Genomic DNA, 18,930 nt, shown 5'->3' with positions numbered 1-18,930 from the left:
CAGACAACCGAGAACGCCGCGAGAGAGATGCAGAAGGAGGAAGGGGAGAAAGGCAGGAAGAGATAAGAGGGGGAAGGGCGCGGGACGAGCAGAAAAGACGAGCACGAAGGCTCGGATACCGCAGGTACGCCCTCGATCCCGCCTCGCCGTCCCCGCTCCCAGTGCCCACGCCAGTAGGCGTATCGACGCACGAGGCATCCGTCGTGCGTCCTACTGGCCACGAACACGGAACGCCCGACTTTCGGGACGACCTCTGTGTCGTACCCACCACGTTGCACGGCAACACGGGGGACGCACAGAGCTGCGCGTCCGACGTGCCCGTGTCGTCGACACTGCCCGCGCCAGCAGGCGTACCAACGAGCAAGAAGCCGTGGTGCGCTCTGCTGGCCAAGAAGACAGCGTCTTCGACTTCCGGGACGACCTCAGCGCCGTACCCGGCGTTCCCCAGGGCAACACGTCGGACGCGCATCGCTGCACGTCTGACGCGCCCCGTTCTCCTACGAACCACACACAGACGGTACGTCGAGCACACCACTCGATGTACCCGCTGTCGACGAGAATGACGCAACGCCCGATGTACTAGCAAATGTACCCGGCATGCTCGTCGGCATCTCATGCGCGACCGATGGCCCCGAGGTACACTCTGCAAAGGTGCACCCGGTACGCACGTCACCGGCTCCAGTGCCCGAGTCGGGAAGTAGCACGACGGACAACAAGGTCGTCGCGCACTTCTCTGACGTTCAAGTCGGCGCACTGGACCTGAGCAGTAGCACGACCACCGTGTCTGCTGCCCCCACTTCGCGAGGCGGCGTGTCTGGAGAGCCTTCGAGCTCTACCACACCGCCTCTTCCTATACTTCTACCACAGCACGCTGCGGATACGTCGAGCCCTCTGCTTGATGCATCCGCCGCTGCTCTTTCTCTGAACACGCGCAATGTACGGCCACCCGTGCTCGCCGCCATCCAACACGCCCCTACTCGGCGTAGCGACGCACCCGGAGAACATGCTAGTTCTACCGGGTCGTCCTATTGATCCTCTACACCACGTCCGAGTCGTGTTGCGCATATGTCGAGCCCGCCGCTCGACGTACACACAGCCGACTTCCAGGGTGCGCGCGACGCATCCCATCCATGAGCGTCCTCGCCACGACCTATCATTCCCGTGTCAATGGACACGAGTCTGCCCCCGGCACCGATGTATGGTACTACGAGCACCGAGCTCGCTGCACCCGGTATTGGCGACCTTACTGGGGTAGCGAATCCTCATAACGGCCTGGCTAATGACCCGGGTGCCGCCACGACGCACGACGTGTTCGGCGTGCTACCCAGCACGACCGACGCATCTGGCTTCATCGCAAAGACACGATTGTCGTCTACGCCGAGCCCGTCGCTCTGCGTGCACGACAAGACCGACATTCGCAACCATGACCAGGTCGCCGTCGACGTACCCAGACGCACGTCAGCGACGTCTCCTTCGTCAAGGTGCGAGTCCATCATCAATACTATGCCCTGCGACGCAGCCGGAGTGCAATCAAGCACGCTCGGCGCGTCCACATCTACCTTCAAGGCATACTCGTCGAGTACGGCGAGTTCATCACTCACCATGCACAGCAAGCCCACCACCTGCGATGACGTCGCCATCGACGCGCCCAGAAGTACGTCGATCGACGCATCCACATCGATGTATACCAACATCAGCGACGACGCCGCGATCGACACGCTCAAAAGCTCGTCGATCAGCTTGTCGACACTGCGGCCCACATCAGCGTCGACCTCCACCTCAACGGGATGCAAGGCTCCGTAGTCGACATTGGCCATGTCGTCCAGCATCAAGGATCCGTCCGACGGCCTGGCTAACGAGCCCAGCGCTGTCGCGACGCTCGACGTGTTCGGCGTGCAGCTCAGCATGACCGACGTGTCGTACGCCTTTCATGCGACATCCATCCATCATATAGGAATTACGTCGACTCGGAGCTCGAGGCTTGATGTATTATCTGTCGATGAGTCTTCGAATGCACGGTCCGCACGCTGTTCGTGCCTACTGATATCCGTCAAGCTTATGCCTTGATGCGCACGCATTCGGTACCATCCCAGTAGATGGTACAGCGAACAATGAGTTCGTTGCACCTGCTGCTGGCGATTCAGTCAGGGTATGATCTTCGCGATGAGTTGGTCAACGAGCCCCGGTCACGAAGTACGACGTGTCCGGAGTGCAAACGAGCAGACCGGCGCGTCTTCTTCATATACTACAACACCTGCTCTTCGTACAGAGAGCACGCCGAGCTCGAGGCTTGACGTGTCACTGTTGACGAGCCTACACCGCGAACGCACGCTCTAACGTGCTCGCGCGTATCTCAAACCCATGTACTGGGTACGTCGAGCAACAGCTCGCTCGATGTACACTGTATTGATCAAATTCCTTCTGCAACGATGGAGGAGGGGAAGGGATTGCCCGCGGTTTTCGGTCCGAGACCAAGGACTCAAGACAAGCCGAAATATCTGCAATACAAGGAGTTCCGACCGACGTTCAGAGAAGCACGTTGATCGCTATACCGATGTCTGGCATGTCTGGGCTGTATCCTACGCCCAGCGATGCTGTCGACGCGTGATCAAGCACGGTCGACGCGTCTACCCCCACTTCCACGGTCAAGACATGTTCGTCGAGTACAGCAAGCTCAACGATCACCGCACATGGCGAGCACAACACTCTCGATGATGTCGCCATCGATGTACCTCTGAGCACGTCGATCGACTCATCCGCATTGTCGATCACACCTACTCCGACAAGGGGCAAGACCAGCCCGGTCAAGGCTCCGTCAAGCGACGCAGTCAGCGTGCAATTGAGCACGACTGGCTCGTCCTCCTCTATCAAGATGCTGTCATCGAGCAGAGCGAGCCCTTCGCTCGCTGCATATGGCGAGACCGACACCGGTGACAACGCCGTGATCAACGCGCCCAAAAGCTTGTCGATCAGCTCATCGACATCGCGGCCTGCACCAGCGTCGACTGCCTCTACATCAACGGGATGCAAGGCTCCGGATTTGACACTGGCCATGTCGTCCAGCCTCAAGAACTCGGCCATGATGGACAAGAGCTCGACGAAGGACAGTACATCCAACTTAAAGGATGTACTGACTCCGTCAGCATCGCCATCAACGAGTACTGTGACTCGCCCGCAAGATGAGCTGTCTCACTCAAGCTCGTACGAGCGGTACAGGCCTCCCGCACTACGTGATCAGGCCCCAGTCCGTGCACACCAGGAGTCAAGCTCGCAGGCGCAGGAACCTTCGGCCGACGAGCAAGGCCAAAACCGGCCTGCGCTTGAGTCAAAAGTTGGATGACACATCCGCCTTGGATATACCGACATATTCTTGGCCGGAAAACTGCTGCACGTACGAGGAGCTGAGCTCGAACGTGCGCCCTACATCCTCCATCAAGACGTTGTCGCCGAGCATAGCGAGCTCGTCGACAACACTGCACACGTCAGCTTCGACAATCCGTGAGCACGACGGCGTGAAGAAACACAGTACACCCACTCTGTTGGATGTACTGCCATCTTCACGGTTGCCAGTCTTGTCGAAGACTAGGAAGCCGGGCATGTCGTCCGACACAGGGACAAGCAAGTCCGTTAGCTTCGATCGCGGAAACCCACGCGGACGCAAGTCCAACCTCGGCGCATTTGTGTCGAGTCCCTACACGTTGGGTACCCGCTGCACGTACGAAGAACCGACCTGGCATGCGTGCATGACCTCGACCACCAAGACCACCAAGCAGGTCATCGAGCAATCAATGAGGCCCAGTACATCCGAGTCGCCAGATGTACTGACCTCATCGTATGTACTCGATGGCTGAGCTGGAATCAAAGTGCCTGCCAGTGGGGCTCATCGCCTGTTACTCGTCAGCTGGCAAGCGGGCAAGTATGAGTACGAGTACGGCACAGATAGAGTCACCTCACCTGTCTCTGAGGTGGTGGCTACCTCACCCCGCATGTACATAGACCAGGTATTATGCCACAAGAGGCACGATACATCTACGATGGGTGTACCATCCTCGTCGCGCTTGACAGCAAGGCTGACCTCAACAGAATGCTCACATCCTCCACCGGAACGCGAGTAACCTTCCATGCGACCAGACAGTCATCGCACGCACAAGGAGTCGACCTCGCATGGGCATGACAAGGCTGGCACCTTCACCGATAATCTGTCCACTGAGCACCACACTCTCGAGCAGCTGCTTCACCTTCTCCATTGAGATCCTCACATAGAACGGTTTGAACGTTCAACGGAATGGTATTCATCCCCTTCATATACATAGAACACCTGTCCGTTGACTGTGAAACACCACTGATCACCCGGCATGATCCCCCTGTTTGTTAGGGCTCGGCAGTTCGAGTCCTGGACACAAGGGGCGGGCTACCCGGCGAGACTAACTATGGTGGTCGCTCGGCGACCGGGGCAGATGAGTTGATGAATTGTGAGGTCGTTAAGGGGGCGTAGAACCCGTAGAGGTCGTACGAGGACTGTTGAGTCCTCGTTAAGGTCGTTCACGCGGCTGTTGAGCTCGCGCTGGCAGTCGGCAACGAGCCGGACTGTAAGGGAGTCGGCAACGAGCCTATCCCAGGTGCAGTGACGAGCTAACACCTTTGAGACGAGAGCACGACGAGCACTCTTGTTGATGGCCAATCCCGCAGTCATACAGCGTGAATAGTTCGCGCGCGGACGATATGGTTGGGAGTAAAAGGCTGCTTTCCATTTTGGTAAAGCGCGCGCCTTCGGCGAGACGCACGCCTAAGTGTACAAGATAGGAACAGAATAAGTAAATACTGTATGCGTCGTAAGTATCTAGGCTCGGGCAGTGAATACATGCGGGTCACGGTTAAGTATTGTACGTAGCACAGAAGAGATTTATATATGCCATCTTAATCCTGTCCGTAGTGTCCGTAACACTGTTCACAATGTCCTCTTCGCTATACAGTATCTGGAGCAGCTTGATCATCTGAAATCCGGAGTGCACCGTAGGTCGACGTCTCCGTACACTGCCGCGAAGCGGCGGGTCTCATGGATGTATCGGAAGAGACATCGTACGGCCTTGAGACGGGTGAGAAGGGTCGCGATGGAGGTTGTGACAGGTCTGAGGTCGGACGCGAGGCACACACATTGTTCATTGTATGTTGGGCAGATTAGCAGGTAGTGGTAAGTACAGTTAGAAAGACGTGCCAGTCGTGCGTCGTGTGCCGCGACAACGCTGGACTCGTTAGCCAGGCGGTCAACGGTGTCAGTGGCTCCGTAGAGTTGCCAACACCGGGTGCAGCGAGCTCGGTGCTCGTTGTACCACACATCGGTGTGGGCAGCAGACTCGGAGAAGTCGAGATGGGAATGGGCAGGATAGCGCCGAGCACGGGCAGACGCACATCACGCATGCCCTGAGGGAAAGCGACAGGGGATACATCAGCGATGAGCTCGATGTATCCGCCGCATGCGGTGGTATCGAAATACAATGAGACGGCCCGGCAGAACTAGGGGCCTCTCCGGGCGTGTCGTCAGCAGACACACTTGTAGTGCTGCTGCACAGGCCCACCACTCCATCTTTGACGTCAGGGAGGCACACAACGAACTCGTTGTTCGTCATGCTGCCTTCCGACGCGGGCGTTGCGGCCATGATGTGCGTACGGGGTCCACCATCGTGGGGTGTACTGTGTACACCGGTGCCGCCGCTCGCGCATGAGGAGTCGGCAAGCGCGCTGGGTACATTTGCGAATACACCGGGCGCATCGTTGTTCTCGCTGACAGCGTGTACATCAAGTGGTAGGCTCGATGTACCCATTGTGCGGCAGATCGTAGATGGATGGGGCACGTCAGACGTGCAGCAATGTACGTCCGACATGCTATCCTGCGGAACGTCGGGTACGACCATGAGGTCGGTCCCGGAAGATGGACATGCCATCTTCGTGGCCAGCAGAGCGTACAACGGGCTTCGTGCTCGTTTGTACACCTGCTGGCGCGGGCAGTGTCGATGACACGGGCACGTCGGACGCGCAGCTCTGTGCATCCGCCGTGTTGCCGTGCAACGTGGTGGGTACGACACAGAGGTCATCCCGAAAGTCGGGCGTGCCGTGTTCGTGGCCAGCAGGACGCACGACGGACGCCTCGTGCGTCAATATGCCTGCCGGCGTGGGCACTGAGAGCGGGGACGGCGAGGCGGGAACGGGCATCGAGGGCGTACCTGCGGTATACGAGCCTTCGTGCTCGTCTTTTCTGCTCGTCCCGCGCCCTTCCCCCTCTTATCTCTTCCTGCCTTTCTCCCCTTCCTCCTTCTGCATCTCTCTCGCGGCGTTCTCGGTGGTCTGAGCAGTGTTGTTGCTCGGCGCCGAGCTTACACACGGGTCGTGCGAGTCCGGGGCCGCGCGGCCTTGTTGCGTGTCGCCAGAGCCGCGGGGAGCCGAATAGACATCGCCAGATACGAGAGAGGAGGTGAGAGGGTCGATTGGAGGTCTCCCGGGTGGCTTTTGAGGCCCGGGAGAGGAAGGATGCACCGGTCTTGTACCATGCACAGAGGGGTTGTCGGGCACTCCTAACTGAGCTGGCGGTAGTTCAGCTTCAGCTCGCCTGTCTGTTGGGACAGTGCGAGCGCCTTGATGAGAGGTCGGGCGGTCGTGGTGGCTGCCCGGGAGGTGGTGAGAGACGAAAAGGTGGTGGCGGTCGAGAGTAGCGCGCTGGGCACTAGCGCCCGGAGCGCCCACCGTCGCCGACTCAGTGCGGGCTCGCGACGCTCAACATCGAGCGGGTCGAGCGGGTTGATGCTCGCAACGCGTCGTACAAGGCGAGCAGCGGTTCTGCCCATTCGCTCGACGGGGCGAAGAAAGCCATTGCCTTATTCGAGTCCATAGAAAGACTAAGAAAGGACTTACTTATTGAGAATGGATTACGTAATGACAGTGCGATACATGTAGGGGTAGTCGGTTGCAGAACATGTAGTGGGGTCGGCGCCGAAATATATGTAGTGTGGGCAATGAGAGTGTATGTAGTGGTATTGTGAAAGTGTATGTAGTGGGTGCCGAACATATGTAGGGGTGTTTCCGATTCATGTAGGGGGGATTCATTTTTGCATCAAACGGTACGCCATAGGATGGAGGTGGGCATATACCTCATCGCCAAAAGTGCAGGTCGCAGATCTCACATTATCAAGCGTTGTATGTCTCATCTTTCTTATCTTGCACGTCTTTCTAAGTTGCACTCTTTCTGGTACAACTTTCGTCCTGGGTTGCCATAGCTTTCTTTCTATTTGACATCTTCAATTCCCTCGCCACGTCATGCAGCGGTGCTATTGGCCGAAAAGACATGCATCAGCGAAGGAAAGATAATGCGTAGGCAATACAAGAAGTACGTACTGTCTCGACCAGACAGTTGGACCGCATGTCTATTTCGGTCACTATCTTCACCCTTCAACGTATTTGGCTTTACTACATACATTGTACATCACTGACGGATATTCGTGCCCGCATATGCAGGTACATAAAATATAATACACTGTTTACCCACCGCAGAATAGCGTACACACTCGCTTTGCTACTGTACCGACGTGCTGACGAGACGAGACCGCGAGGTCAAAGCCGAGAGAGAGAGAAACTGAGTAGACGGAAATGGGATGAAACGAGTCGAGCGCCAGACGTGAAGAGCCAACACCGGTGCGAGGCAGACGAGCAGATGATTGGGGTTGGAATGACGGACGGAGTAAAGGGGACAGAATGAGTCCGAGTCGAGGGACACTGAGTCGAGAGAACGAATGAACTGCAAATAGAAGGCTTGAGCAATGGAGACGCGCAACAATGTGCATCGGACAGCTGAACAACATGGCATAAGCACGACTACTAGATGATAACATGAGCAGAAGAAGGTACTATATACACTCACCGAGATTCAAGCAGAGGAGGCGGCAGAGTTCTGGCGTTGAAGTTGAAGGCGGGCTGCGTGCTGTTCCTGCAGCTTGGTGACTGTCGAGGGGCCATTCCGTGAGATCGCGGCAGTCGAATTCTAGACGCCTGGCCGCTTGATACTGAAGACGTTCCTGTCGCAGACATCAGTATGAACCACACAGTATACATGGCACTTATTCCACCATGCGTGATATTATCTCGCCACGCCTTGTCTCGAAGAGACTTTATGTTCGCCCAGAATGCGGCACCGATGAAGTTCTCATCGTCTCGGGCCTTGTACAGAACATTAAGCGGCGGGTGAATGCTGTTCAGTCGACGCTCACCAGAAGGTCAGTGTAGGGCGCGGTCGCGGTCAGCGGAGGGAAGCGTCGTCATCGCGGCAACCTCGACTGACTGGGACTCGAAGGTGATCCTCCAGGGAGGGAAGCGTAGTGACGGACACAATCCGCTATGGACAGTTTGAGGTTGAAAGGTGGCGAGCATGCGTGCGTGCCGGGAGAAGAGGAAACACGGGAGCGCGAGTCCACGAGTCACGGATCTTGACGATAGTCACTGAAGCTGGGGCCTGGGATGTCAGTGACAGTGACTCGTGAGCTTGCTGTTGTTGCCTGCCCGCGCTCACCCTCATGCTGGCTCGCCCGCCTCCTCGTCCGCCCAGCCGCCTCCTCGCCTGCCTTCTCGTCCGCTCTCCCCCGACCTATCGCCTGTTCACCTGCTCGCCCGCTCATTGCCCGGCCGCTTGTTCTTATTTGCCCATCCACACTCGCATTCTCGCCAGCTCGTCCGTGGCCTTCTCACCCGCTCGTCAGTAGCCTTCAAGTTCTCGCCCGTTCCTACCTGCCCGCTCGTCCTTGTCCTTCTGCTAGCGAGCCGACTTGCATGCTTGCTTACCCACTTGCCTATGCCACCCATGCAACGCTGTAAGCCGCGCAGACCCGTGCCACACCCATACCCGTTGCGGCGGGTTTGTGCCTCAGCAGGTATAAGTACGGGTAGAGCACAGGACTCGGATACTCACGAATATCCCGTATCGACTTCATTGAAAACTAGCACGATGTGTATATGCGCCAGGAGCAGCAACCCCAGCGCAAGTGAGCAAGCAAGAAGGGCAAGAAGAGTGACGAGAGCGGGCGAGAGAACGGGCAGGCAAGACCCGCGGGGGCGCGAGAGTGGCGATGATGGAGGAGATATTAGAAGGGATGGCAAGGACGAGGTACTTCGAGAAGAGGAGATTGTCAGAGTGTGTAAGTGAGACGATGGTGGTTATGGAAGAAGAAGTCGAGAGACGACGCAGCTCAAGACTGGCTATATGCGCACACGTGACCGCGTACAGTCGAGCACTGCGGCTGAGGCCCAGGACGCGGACTTCGATTTGCTGCTAAGTTACACCGTGCCATGAGGGTACCTCCCCATCCTTTACGCTGTTTTCATGCCCTCGTTCGCAACTGTCTGCATATTAGGCCCGAGAGCGACTTTTGTGCCCGAAGGATGGCCTGAGTCTCGGAACAGCCTGTAGTATGTGCCTCGTCGCCGCTCTGAGCCTGCCTGCGCTGCCGCATAGGCCCGTACATGCCTGCAACTTCCCCGTTTCCGACCAAAATCTATTTTGGTAGGTCGGCAGATACCTCAGGAATGGTGTCGTACATGACTGGTACACGCCGCGCTGCCTGAAACGAATTCCTAATTGAATTTAGTTCGGAGATCGCGCTGACATGCTGACCTCAGTCACCACTAACTAGTCACACCTCGCCCGAGTCTGTACGAAAGGATCCTCTTAGTCTCTAGACAGATCACGCAGCTGCTCTCATTGTCTGCGCTCATCTTAAAAGCGGCACCAAGCGGCACCAATTCTCTGCGCATATCTTCGCAATTCTGGTAAGTTGTCGAATTACAATGGCATCTCGGAAAGCTGCTTATATCCAATCTCACCTCTTGTAGTCTTCGCGTTCTCTCCAGTTATCTCTGGAGCGAATACTAAATCTTACGAGGTGAGCAATACAACTCACCGCTTGTGAGATCATCATCCGGCACTTTTGCTGATGCTACTACACGTATATGCACCTAGCTATCTGCGGGCTGACATTCTTCAAGGATGGGTGTCCGGCGACGGGTCAAACCAGGAGATACAGTGGAGGGTGCCGACGCAATCCGGGAACATCATCTATCATGAAGTTCAACTCATGAAGCCGACACCTTTCCAGGAGAATGGAGGACAAGCGTCGGATGGTGCAATGTACATCGCGACGGAGCTGGTACATGAACTCATTCTGGGTCACGGACAATGTTAACTTCAATGGCAGGGACAACAAGGACGCAACGTCACTTGGCAGACTTGCCAAGACACCGTCTGCCGCGTAGAATTCGTAAAACTGGTCGCCTAAACGCAAATGACAATAATCAAACCTTTCGGGACATGGATGTGTAGGGGTGCTACATTCCGCTGCGTGCGTTGAGAGCTCATGCATGCCACAGTGACTGCCCGATCTTCCCCATCTCGGTCGACTTGGGAAGTGTCGCTTTTGTGGACTCACCCGTTGTCTGGGCGGTTGGCTATGTGCGCGATCCAAGCATCAGTTACACATTGTCTGGTAGCACGGCATCCCTCCGCCCGTACTACACAACACAGTATCCTACCACCGAAGAGGCCGTGAGTAATAACACAGGTTTGTTGGCTCATGTCGCTGAACTTCGCATATGTAGTTGGAGTTCTTCGTCTCCGATTTCAACAACTCGCTTACTCGGGCAATATCCCTCGATACGCAAGTTCGCCAAGCGGCTTCTAACATTTCGGCCAGCGGTAAACTGTTCGACATGCTTTCGCTTGCCACTCGCCAGGTGTTTAGCTCTCTCGAAATAACGGCTCCCTATCAGTCGGACAACACGACTAGGATCTTCATGAGAGACATGGGCACCAGTCAGTAAGTCATGCTCAGCCCATGCAACTGCTTCGTATCTTACATGACAATGACAGACGCGTCACTCCCGTGGAGAGATTGTACGCTGCACTACCCATGTTCTTGTATTACAACGCAACATTAGTCAAGCTACTCCTGGTACCGCTCCTTGAACAACAGAATACGTCGTTGGGTGCCTTTCCGTACGCATCGAAAGACCTCGGTAAACGCTCATCACACTTTTCCGACAACAGCGTGTTGATAGTCTAAGTAAGGTTCCCTGTTCCCGGATGTATCTGGCCCGAACCTGATATCCACAGAGGCAATTGAACGTGAGCATGCGTCGTCGTAGTAACGAGACGCCTGCTGACCAATGGTGACTGTAGAGTCGGGGAACATGCCATCATTACACTCGCTCACGCCAATATTCAAACGATACGTCGCTGCTCCATGGCTATGTGCGTGTTCGTCGTCGAGAATTGTGTGCTTGCTTACTTTCACATGCACGTAGTATTACTTGCTCAAGAATTGGGCAGAGTACCTGACGCAGCATGGGCAATTTCCTCCTCAGGGCCAGTACGTATCATGTTTTATGGTGCCCGAAAACAGCTCACCGAAAACTCTGTAGATTATCGTCGACGACGGAAGTGACGCCACAAACTCGACCAACCTGGCAGTGAAGGGCATCCTTGCCATTCAAGCCATGGCGGAGATAAGTCAATTAGTTGGGGAGAGTGATGATTCTCAGCATTCAGCGTGAGTGATCTACCGTGTACTGGAACTTGGCAAGATCTTGGCATCCTTACGTGTTTTGGCACGTTCACAGAGCACAGCGTCCAACTTCATGAACACATGGCAATCGCTTGCCATATCGTCAGGAGGCGCCTCTGCGTCCGTGAATCCGACGTTGAACTCGACAGTTACAGGCGTCTGGTCTTTACCGTACAATCTCTACCCGCAGACCCTGTTCGGATTCAATCTTTTGAACGAGACAGTGAGTCAATTGTGTTGTTTGCGGGAATGCCCTGTGCTGATTCGCCACGCAGTGGCTTGACAAAGCTTACTGTCATGTATGGACAGTGGATCCAACCTGACACCGGTAAGAATCCCCTTCCGTCGCGTTCATATCGATTACTCAACGCTTTTCCAGCCAACTATACGCATGGGTTGCCGATGCAGAGCAGTTGCACAATCGCTTGGCAACGTAGGTGTGTCGATATCATATTGGAGTGATCATAACTCCGGTTGACATGGAATTGCACAGCCTGGAATGCTTTCATCGCGGCTACCTGCACCAACGACACAGTCCGTGATCAGATTCTTGACGCGGTTGGGAATATGCGGCGTTCAATGAGACATCGGCCCCATTCGGCGCGGTTGTACAATGTCGAATCTTGGTGCCTACCAGGGTGGAACGACCAGGTTAGTCGTGCTCATTTTGTGCTAGAGAGCTGACGTCCAATCCGCGATATAGCCCCGCATTAGGAGGCCTCTTCGCGCCGTTCCTGCCGCAGGTGAGCTTGTAGTATATTGCAAGTATAGCCGTGCTACATCAGATGCGCAGCGGTACCGTGACCGTATCGCCCCCCAGTTACTCCATCACAAGCACTAGTGCTTCCGGCAGTGGCTCGCTCGATGTTGGTGCCATAGCGGGCGGCGTCGTCGGTGGTGTCGTCGGTTTAATTGCGCTCGCAGGACTCGGATTATGGCTACTGCGACGTCGTCGATACCGGAGGAACGCCGACCTCCTCGACAACAACTGTACAAGGACAGAACCCACGCCCTTCGATGCTGCGCCCGCTTTCACAGCCCAAGCACCAGGTGTCATACTCACGGAAAAGCAGCGTCGGGAACTCGAATTGCCAAGGGAAGAAATACCTGTCCTGCCGTCAACCGGCTCGTCTTCCGCCATGCCAGTTGCAGAGCCTCCATCTGGGAGTACGACGGTCCCTACGACGGCGAATGCGTGACTGTGGGGGATTTGCTGGGGCTGCGCTCGATGATCGAGGATCTGCGCAGAATCGTTTGCAGAACGTGCACATCGAGGCAGCCGAACCTTCGGACTTGGGTGCGCCGCCCGAGTACTCGTGATGAGTTTAAGTAGTATCTATGTACTGGGATACGATTTTCGGCCTTGTTAGCATGACGAATTCATCAGTACACTGAGTATGTTTGGAGAGACTACTTCAAGTTGTAAGTAAGAGAGGGATTAGTAGCGAGTGTGGGGCGCAGCCCGTAGGGCTGCCCGACTCGAAACGTGTGCGCGGACCTGGGGGTAACGGGTGAGCGCTTGACTGCGAGGGCGGGTGGGTAAACCGCAGCCCTGCGATTCCGTTGCCCCTACTGGGCCGCAGGGTAGACGCGTCGAGCCAAAAGAACCAATCTGTGTTTGTTGTTGCGGCGCGTGCTGCGTGAAAAGGGAGTGGAGGGTGGGCAAAGCGAGAGAGGAGGAGGAAGCTGGCAGCTGTAGCTGGGCTTTCAAGACGACCGAAGAAGTGAGCGCGCGAGAGGAGAACGATGCGCGCTTAATCTCCTCCTGCGTGATCATACCACGAACTGACGCCTCCTCTACCACGGCGCTAGGCTAGGCTTCAAAGCTTCATACTACATTAAGTCACCTTGCGCCGTATCTTAATAACACAAACACAGTCTGAAGAAGATGCTCTGCACCTACGCAGAAGACGCGATAGCACCTGTCTGATCAAGTCTGACCACACTCGCTCCGTCCACTCTACGCACGATCTCAGCTTCGACCAGACCTCGCTTACCGCCTTCACCAGCACTCATCTTCGAACCCCTTCACTACAAGCTGCTCCGAACGAGCCGCCGCGCCTGCGTCTCAGCTGCATCGTAATCCAACGCCATCCGAGTCTCGGACGCTTCCCCGCTGCCCCCTGCCCGTCTGCAGTCGCTCCGGTAACTGCATCGTACTTGAATGGGGGACAGGTTCTACCGGGTGCGCTACTCGCTCAGCGACCGCCGCGAGCAACCGTTTCTGCAACAGCGCGAAGACCGGATCATGCGCTGCAGCGTGCGGTTCTACTGCGGCGCGCAACCTCGCTTCTCGTCGGGGTCCAGGGCGTCTCCGCTCCCTGTGAACCTGCGGCGGACGCGGATGACTTCGTCCGCAAGGTTCACGAGCTTGGTTTCGCCCGAGCCTGGCTGCTCGTCGATCTCGGTTCGGAGTAGAGTCCAGAGGCGCGCCATGAAGCTCTCCTGATCGCTTTCATCTGTGCTGGCCGGTCGGTGCAGCTGCTGCGTTGGAAGCCGTACGAGTGAGCGGAGGGTGGCGGCGATGACCAGCGCCTGCAGATAATTCTGTATGTACAGTAGGGTCGGGTAGACGAAGAAGAGCGGGGGTGGAGGGTGTTCGTCGATTCGGTATGTCCGTCCGGCTTTCGTCATCCGCATCGCCTGGCATGGGTCTTGTCGGAAGCGGACAGGACACAGGGACGGCAAGCGCCAAGCTTGCCCAGGCGGTGTACCCATACTCGCTCCAAAGTCCATCCGCTGGGACGTTGTCGCGTGTTGCCGCTCCTCCAGCCAAGTCTCCAGCGCTCCTGTATCCGTTCCGGACGCCAAAGCGAGAACCACCTCCCTCTCCTGCTGGCCGCCTGAACCATCAGCACCGCGCGCAGTTGTTTCTCGCTCATCGAGCCCACGACAAACTGCGAGAGGTCTTCCTTCATGAGCTCCGCGAGCTCCAGGATTGATCGCACAGTATCTACGACCAACCTTGCCATGTCTGGTATCGAGGCCAGAGACGGTAGGTCGTCGACGTTCCGTATGAGCGCGTCTATCTGTGCGTCTCTGATGGGCGCACAGCGGGAGCGCAGGCAAACGAGCAGTTCCCGGAAGTGTGTGAGAGCAGACCGGAGGGGGAAAGAGGTAGGCGAGAGCGGGCATGTCAGGATGAGGCGTATCGGATGGTTCGCGGCATAAGGGGCTTGATGGCTTCGTGTATATCTTCGTACAATCGCCTGAGCCGCGGGATCTGCACGGCGGCGGAGGGATTGGATAGTGTCTCAGACACCTAACACAAACCCGGATGTTAGATCTGGGGCTTATGCCCACACCTCGTAGCGTACCTCGTCCCAGAACGCCTTGTGAACTACGTCTTGGATGCGGTCTTTGAGGTGAGGTAGCTCTCCGTCCGCTCCGCCATGGCCCATTGCTCCTGGCTTGGACATCACGGAGAGAAGCGACTTGCCGGGTGGAAGAACGCGATCCTGATCGGTGACCAGGAGGTGTAGGAAATAGCTATAATTTAGAACCTCCACTAGGCCGGTGGGCAGTATCGTCGTTACCCCGGCGGTCGGCGGGAATAACGGTGCCGATATCGGCGGAGGCGTTACAACAGAGTATCGTTGCGCACTTTGCTGAGCATTCGGCGATGATGCAAGGTTCTGTGGTGGCCCTTAGATATGTGCCATGAGATGAGCAATCAGACGACTCTGTTACTCCAGAAAAGTGATGACTTACATGTCCCACTCAGGCTAGTTCTCAATTGCTCGAGCAATTCTTCATCTTCTTGACTGGGCGCCCATACACCCGTCCGGGCCAACGTGTTGACATCAGCCTCGATAGCATGCCATGCAGTGGACCGCGCGTGTAGGTCATTGAGATCGACTTTCGAGAGAAGTGCGATCGCATCCTTCACGGTATCGTTCGCTGGATGCTCCCTGCCTAGTGCCTGCAATCGAGATACCAGGTTCTGCAACTGTTCGCTTAGTGAAGACATAACACAATTGTTACCTTTCGCAACTGAACGAACAACAGCCCAGAAGATGCCGACAAACAGGAAAGAGTTGGAAGTGCCTGAGTGAGACGCAGTACGACGGCAAACGTGTGAGGGGTTTGCAGCTAATTTCAGAACGATAGTCACTTGTGAACGCGCGCGACACATGATGACTAAGCGCTCCGCGCTTCGGGAAATCTGGGGAGGGCGGCGCTGGCTCCATCGCGTCTCTCGTCCGCGCCACACCCCACCCTGCGTCTTCTGCTCGACTGCACGCACACTGCACGGCTGCCAGGCAACGATCTATACCACGCCACCCGACGCGACTTTTTTTGGATGTAGGAAGGCTAGCATATAGACAATGAGCTCTTTTGTGGGTGTTGGGACAGATCGCCGGTTTCCATTGTAGCGAGCCATAGGAGAACTTGAAATACTAGTGGAAATTGGAATTGATTCTGAGACGATCGGACGGTACACGGGAAGCACTACGGTACACGGTCCCTGTAACGTGACCGCGGTATCCAAAGTGTATTCAGACAGCAGCAGTCCGGGGAAATCTGACCTGAGAGGACGAATACTGCAGAAGAGCGGTGCGATGGAGCCAGCGCCGCCCTCCCCAGATTTCCCGAAGCGCGGAGCGCTTAGTCATCATGTGTCGCGCGCGTTCACAAGTGACTATCGTTCTGAAATTAGCTGTGACGCAGAGCCGACTCGGAGGGTTCTGGGGGTGCCAGTGGCGCGATACTACATTCGTTTCTTATCTCAATACAGAGTTCATTAGTTAGCACTGTTATTGTCATTACATCATACTGTTATTGCCGTCTTACAGGACTTGTATAGGACTGTAACGGAGCGATGTATGGCGAGCAATACGATTCGACTCGAATTCGCCCGTAGCGACCGTCCGCCTCTATATACATGATTCCATCCTCGCCTGCTGGGTCCCCTCAGCTTGCTAATTTACACTCCACGACGGCGGAAGAAACCACGCATTGCCATCCCTCACCAAGTCTGAGTCCAGGCGTAAGATTGCACCTACTTACAAGGAGTCCTCGTCCAGCAATCTCGCTCACTCAAGTTGATTGATTCTATGATCATCGGCGCAGGCACAGGTTTAGCACAGGTGCGGGCAAGTCACTCATGTTCGCGCTGCTCGTGATAGCAGCTGCCAGTGGGTTGACAAAATCCGAAGGACTCGTCCTGGTTGTGTGTCGACTCAAAACCCTGCAGTTAGATCAGTTAGATAGAACCAGTTGAATCGCTTTATGCTTACCTTACACTTGCAGTCTTGCATAGCCAGGCTCGCCGCTTGTGCCGGCGAGGCACCTCCGAGAAAGGCAGACCCAATCATGTTTCATGCCAAATGACATCCGGTCGTGTTGTAGTGAAAATCGTCATCAGCAAAAGCCACATACATGACAACATTGCCTGATACGTCGCGGTGAATTTCGATAGCGCGAAGTCTGTCGAGAGAGAGATGCCGTGTCAATCTTCGCCCAGGCGAGCTTGAGTTTATCGTCGTGGCAAGCCTTTCTCGATTCATTGACGAGGACACCAACAGCTTTACGTGTAATCACCAGCTCGAGCTGATGCGCTGCTCTCCATGCACCGACTCCAACCACGAGTCCAGAACCTGCGCGGGGACGGAGCGTTTGCCATCTGTGCATGTAAGCGATGTTACGTTGTGTTTGTTGTGCGACTAGCCGATGCCCGTGCTCCGCTACGGGTATGCGCTTTCGATTGCATACCTCTCAGTCAGATACATGATCTACGGCTTTGAGCGCATGGCGGGGCGACTACTCAAAAATCGTGAATGTTCTATTCTATGTAACTTGCAAGCGTAGGCGACTTCTGTAAGAGACTGATAGTTGAAAGGCCACTCAGCCGCCTCCCTTCGGGAGTCGGCTTCGTGGCCCTGTGCCGGGCCGCGAAATATGCATCTACAGCGGTATATTGGAGGAATGCTTACTTACCAACTGCGATGAAGCTGGATGTCTCATCCTCACCTGTTTGCTGGCTCACGTTACTTTCGGGTGGTACTACTTGAATGTATCTGCCTTCGACCCCTGTCTCTCCGCACAGCAGTATGTAAGGGAGAGATGCCATTGATCAACAGCGGAATTTGGAAGATATTCAGATGTGCAGCGCACCTATGCCCATGGCTCCCGAGTGGCCACTCTCCGACTCCGACTCGTGGGTGTTATGCTTGCATCCTCGGCGTTGCCGCACGCCGTACCTGACATTCGCTCGTCCTTACTACTCGTCCTCGCGCCTCTCATCCCCTCATCCTCACCCATCTCTGCCAGCCATTCGCCCTTCCCTGCCTACTCGTTCCCGTCCGCGCCCGCTGTCTGCTGACCCTCCCTGTTCATAACTGAGCCCGCGCCGTGGTCCGCTTGTCGGCTGCGCTTCACGCGGGGGCTTTGCCCTGCATGCTCGCTGAAGCTGAACATTCGCCCTCGCCCTCGCTGTGCGTGTCGTGGCACGGTTGTGTACCCGCTCGGGGCCTGCCTACGTGCGCGATCGTAGGCCGTGTCTGCGTGCAGTGAATGTTCGCTCAGTGCGCTCGCGGTAGACGTATACGCTGTCACCTACTCGCTCACTCGCTCGCCCTCCTGCTCTCCATCTACTCGCTTGCTTACCCGTCCGATTGCCCCTCCACACCTGCTCACCTGTCCGCCGGCTCGCCCACCTGCTCTGCGCGCGTGCGTCGGCCATGTCTGTGTGCCGGGCATCCGCCTGGCGCACTCGCGGTCGGCGTGCGCGTCGCGCTTCATGTCGCCACGGCGACTGCGCCTGCCCATTCTGTCTCTACGACTCCTTCGGCCATGCACCCGCCATCCGTTCGTCGGTCGTGTTTACGTGCTGGGCATTTGCTCAGCCGCCTCACGGTCGGCGTGTGCCTCTCGCTAGCTTGCTCGTCCGCCCGCCGCCCATTCGTCAGCCATGCCTGCATGCTTGCGATCGTCATGCGTCGGGCTGCACGTCGCCGCGTCGCCTGCAGTTAGCCCGCTCGCTCGCATGTGTCTGCACTCACCGTGACGGTGGTCTTCTCCATCGCTCCGCTCGGTGCACTCCTGTCACTCATTGTCTGCATCTTACCGCTGCCCTGCTGATCCGCGCCCTCCGATGTCAGAGTGAGAAATGAACATGAGGGTCGCGCGCGAGTCTAAGGGATAATGAGGAGGAGGAGGGATGAAGTACACTCCTCCTCCTCCTCGGAGCGCTTGAGAGGCTCGGGCATCGCTCGGGCGTCCGTCTCTCAGCCAATGAGAATGTCTCTAGCGTTTGTCTCTTGCTTCTTGTCTCGTCTTCTTGTCTCCAATGTTTGTCTTAGCGTTTGTCTCGCGTTCCCACGTTCACGCC

At 56.3% G+C, this 18,930-nt stretch overlaps 5 protein-coding genes across 5 annotated transcripts; 1 reads left to right on the top strand and 4 right to left on the bottom strand.

The window, feature by feature from the left end:
* Positions 1–1,247: 1,247 nt before the first annotated feature.
* On the bottom strand, positions 1,248–2,346 carry B0H18DRAFT_1012456 (uncharacterized protein). Its single transcript, XM_048029046.1, has one exon. It carries the CDS (start codon positions 1,905–1,907, stop codon positions 1,263–1,265), a length of 645 nt encoding a protein of 214 aa, XP_047892528.1. The 5' UTR covers positions 1,908–2,346; the 3' UTR covers positions 1,248–1,262.
* Positions 2,347–5,178: 2,832 nt separating this feature from the next.
* On the bottom strand, positions 5,179–6,210 carry B0H18DRAFT_1120002 (uncharacterized protein; the record flags this gene model as incomplete). Its single annotated transcript, XM_048034039.1, has 3 exons — positions 5,179–5,514; positions 5,577–5,888; positions 5,965–6,210. 3 exons carry the CDS (start codon positions 6,208–6,210, stop codon positions 5,179–5,181), a joined length of 894 nt encoding a protein of 297 aa, XP_047892527.1.
* Positions 6,211–10,345: 4,135 nt separating this feature from the next.
* Positions 10,346–12,899, top strand: B0H18DRAFT_1211906 (uncharacterized protein; the record flags this gene model as incomplete). Its single annotated transcript, XM_048036441.1, has 10 exons — positions 10,346–10,353; positions 10,405–10,579; positions 10,633–10,850; positions 10,904–11,049; positions 11,102–11,158; positions 11,213–11,284; positions 11,338–11,402; positions 11,455–11,582; positions 12,274–12,340; positions 12,383–12,899. 10 exons carry the CDS (start codon positions 10,346–10,348, stop codon positions 12,794–12,796), a joined length of 1,350 nt encoding a protein of 449 aa, XP_047892526.1. The 3' UTR covers positions 12,797–12,899.
* Positions 12,900–13,378: 479 nt separating this feature from the next.
* Positions 13,379–15,681, bottom strand: B0H18DRAFT_1095137 (uncharacterized protein). Its single transcript, XM_048032406.1, has 8 exons — positions 15,309–15,681; positions 14,915–15,243; positions 14,801–14,859; positions 14,312–14,780; positions 13,927–14,144; positions 13,758–13,882; positions 13,520–13,608; positions 13,379–13,430 (listed from the first exon to the last, which is right to left on the bottom strand). The coding sequence occupies exons 1-8, from the start codon at positions 15,565–15,567 to the stop codon at positions 13,395–13,397; spliced, it is 1,584 nt and encodes a 527-aa protein (XP_047892525.1). The 5' UTR covers positions 15,568–15,681; the 3' UTR covers positions 13,379–13,394.
* Positions 15,682–17,857: 2,176 nt separating this feature from the next.
* Positions 17,858–18,652, bottom strand: B0H18DRAFT_1105049 (uncharacterized protein; the record flags this gene model as incomplete). The annotated part of the gene is made up of 4 exons (XM_048032634.1): positions 17,858–18,075; positions 18,237–18,354; positions 18,399–18,562; positions 18,602–18,652. Coding segments are annotated over 4 exons (549 nt in total), but the record flags the coding sequence as incomplete, so codon positions are not given.
* Positions 18,653–18,930: the final 278 nt, after the last annotated feature.

Source organism: Fomitopsis serialis (assembly GCF_022376445.1).
Source record: "Fomitopsis serialis strain Sig1Antser10 chromosome Unknown B0H18scaffold_41, whole genome shotgun sequence".
In the NCBI taxonomy this organism is placed as follows: domain Eukaryota; kingdom Fungi; phylum Basidiomycota; class Agaricomycetes; order Polyporales; family Fomitopsidaceae; genus Fomitopsis; species Fomitopsis serialis.
The sequence above is the reverse complement of the archived record's forward strand: the minus strand, read 5'-3'. Positions and strand labels throughout refer to the sequence as shown.

Coding starts and splice junctions, on each gene's coding strand:
- B0H18DRAFT_1012456 (XM_048029046.1), bottom strand. CDS start 1,907: ATGCTGAGCTGCACGCCGAACACGTCGAGCGTCGCGACAGCGCTGGGC.
- B0H18DRAFT_1095137 (XM_048032406.1), bottom strand. CDS start 15,567: ATGTCTTCACTAAGCGAACAGTTGCAGAACCTGGTATCTCGATTGCAG. Junction 13,883..13,926: donor GTCATCCGCGTCCGCCGCAG/GTTCACAGGGAG, acceptor ACGAGAAGCGAG/GTTGCGCGCCGCAGTAGAAC. Junction 13,609..13,757: donor AGAACCTGTCCCCCATTCAA/GTACGATGCAGT, acceptor TTCGAAGATGAG/TGCTGGTGAAGGCGGTAAGC.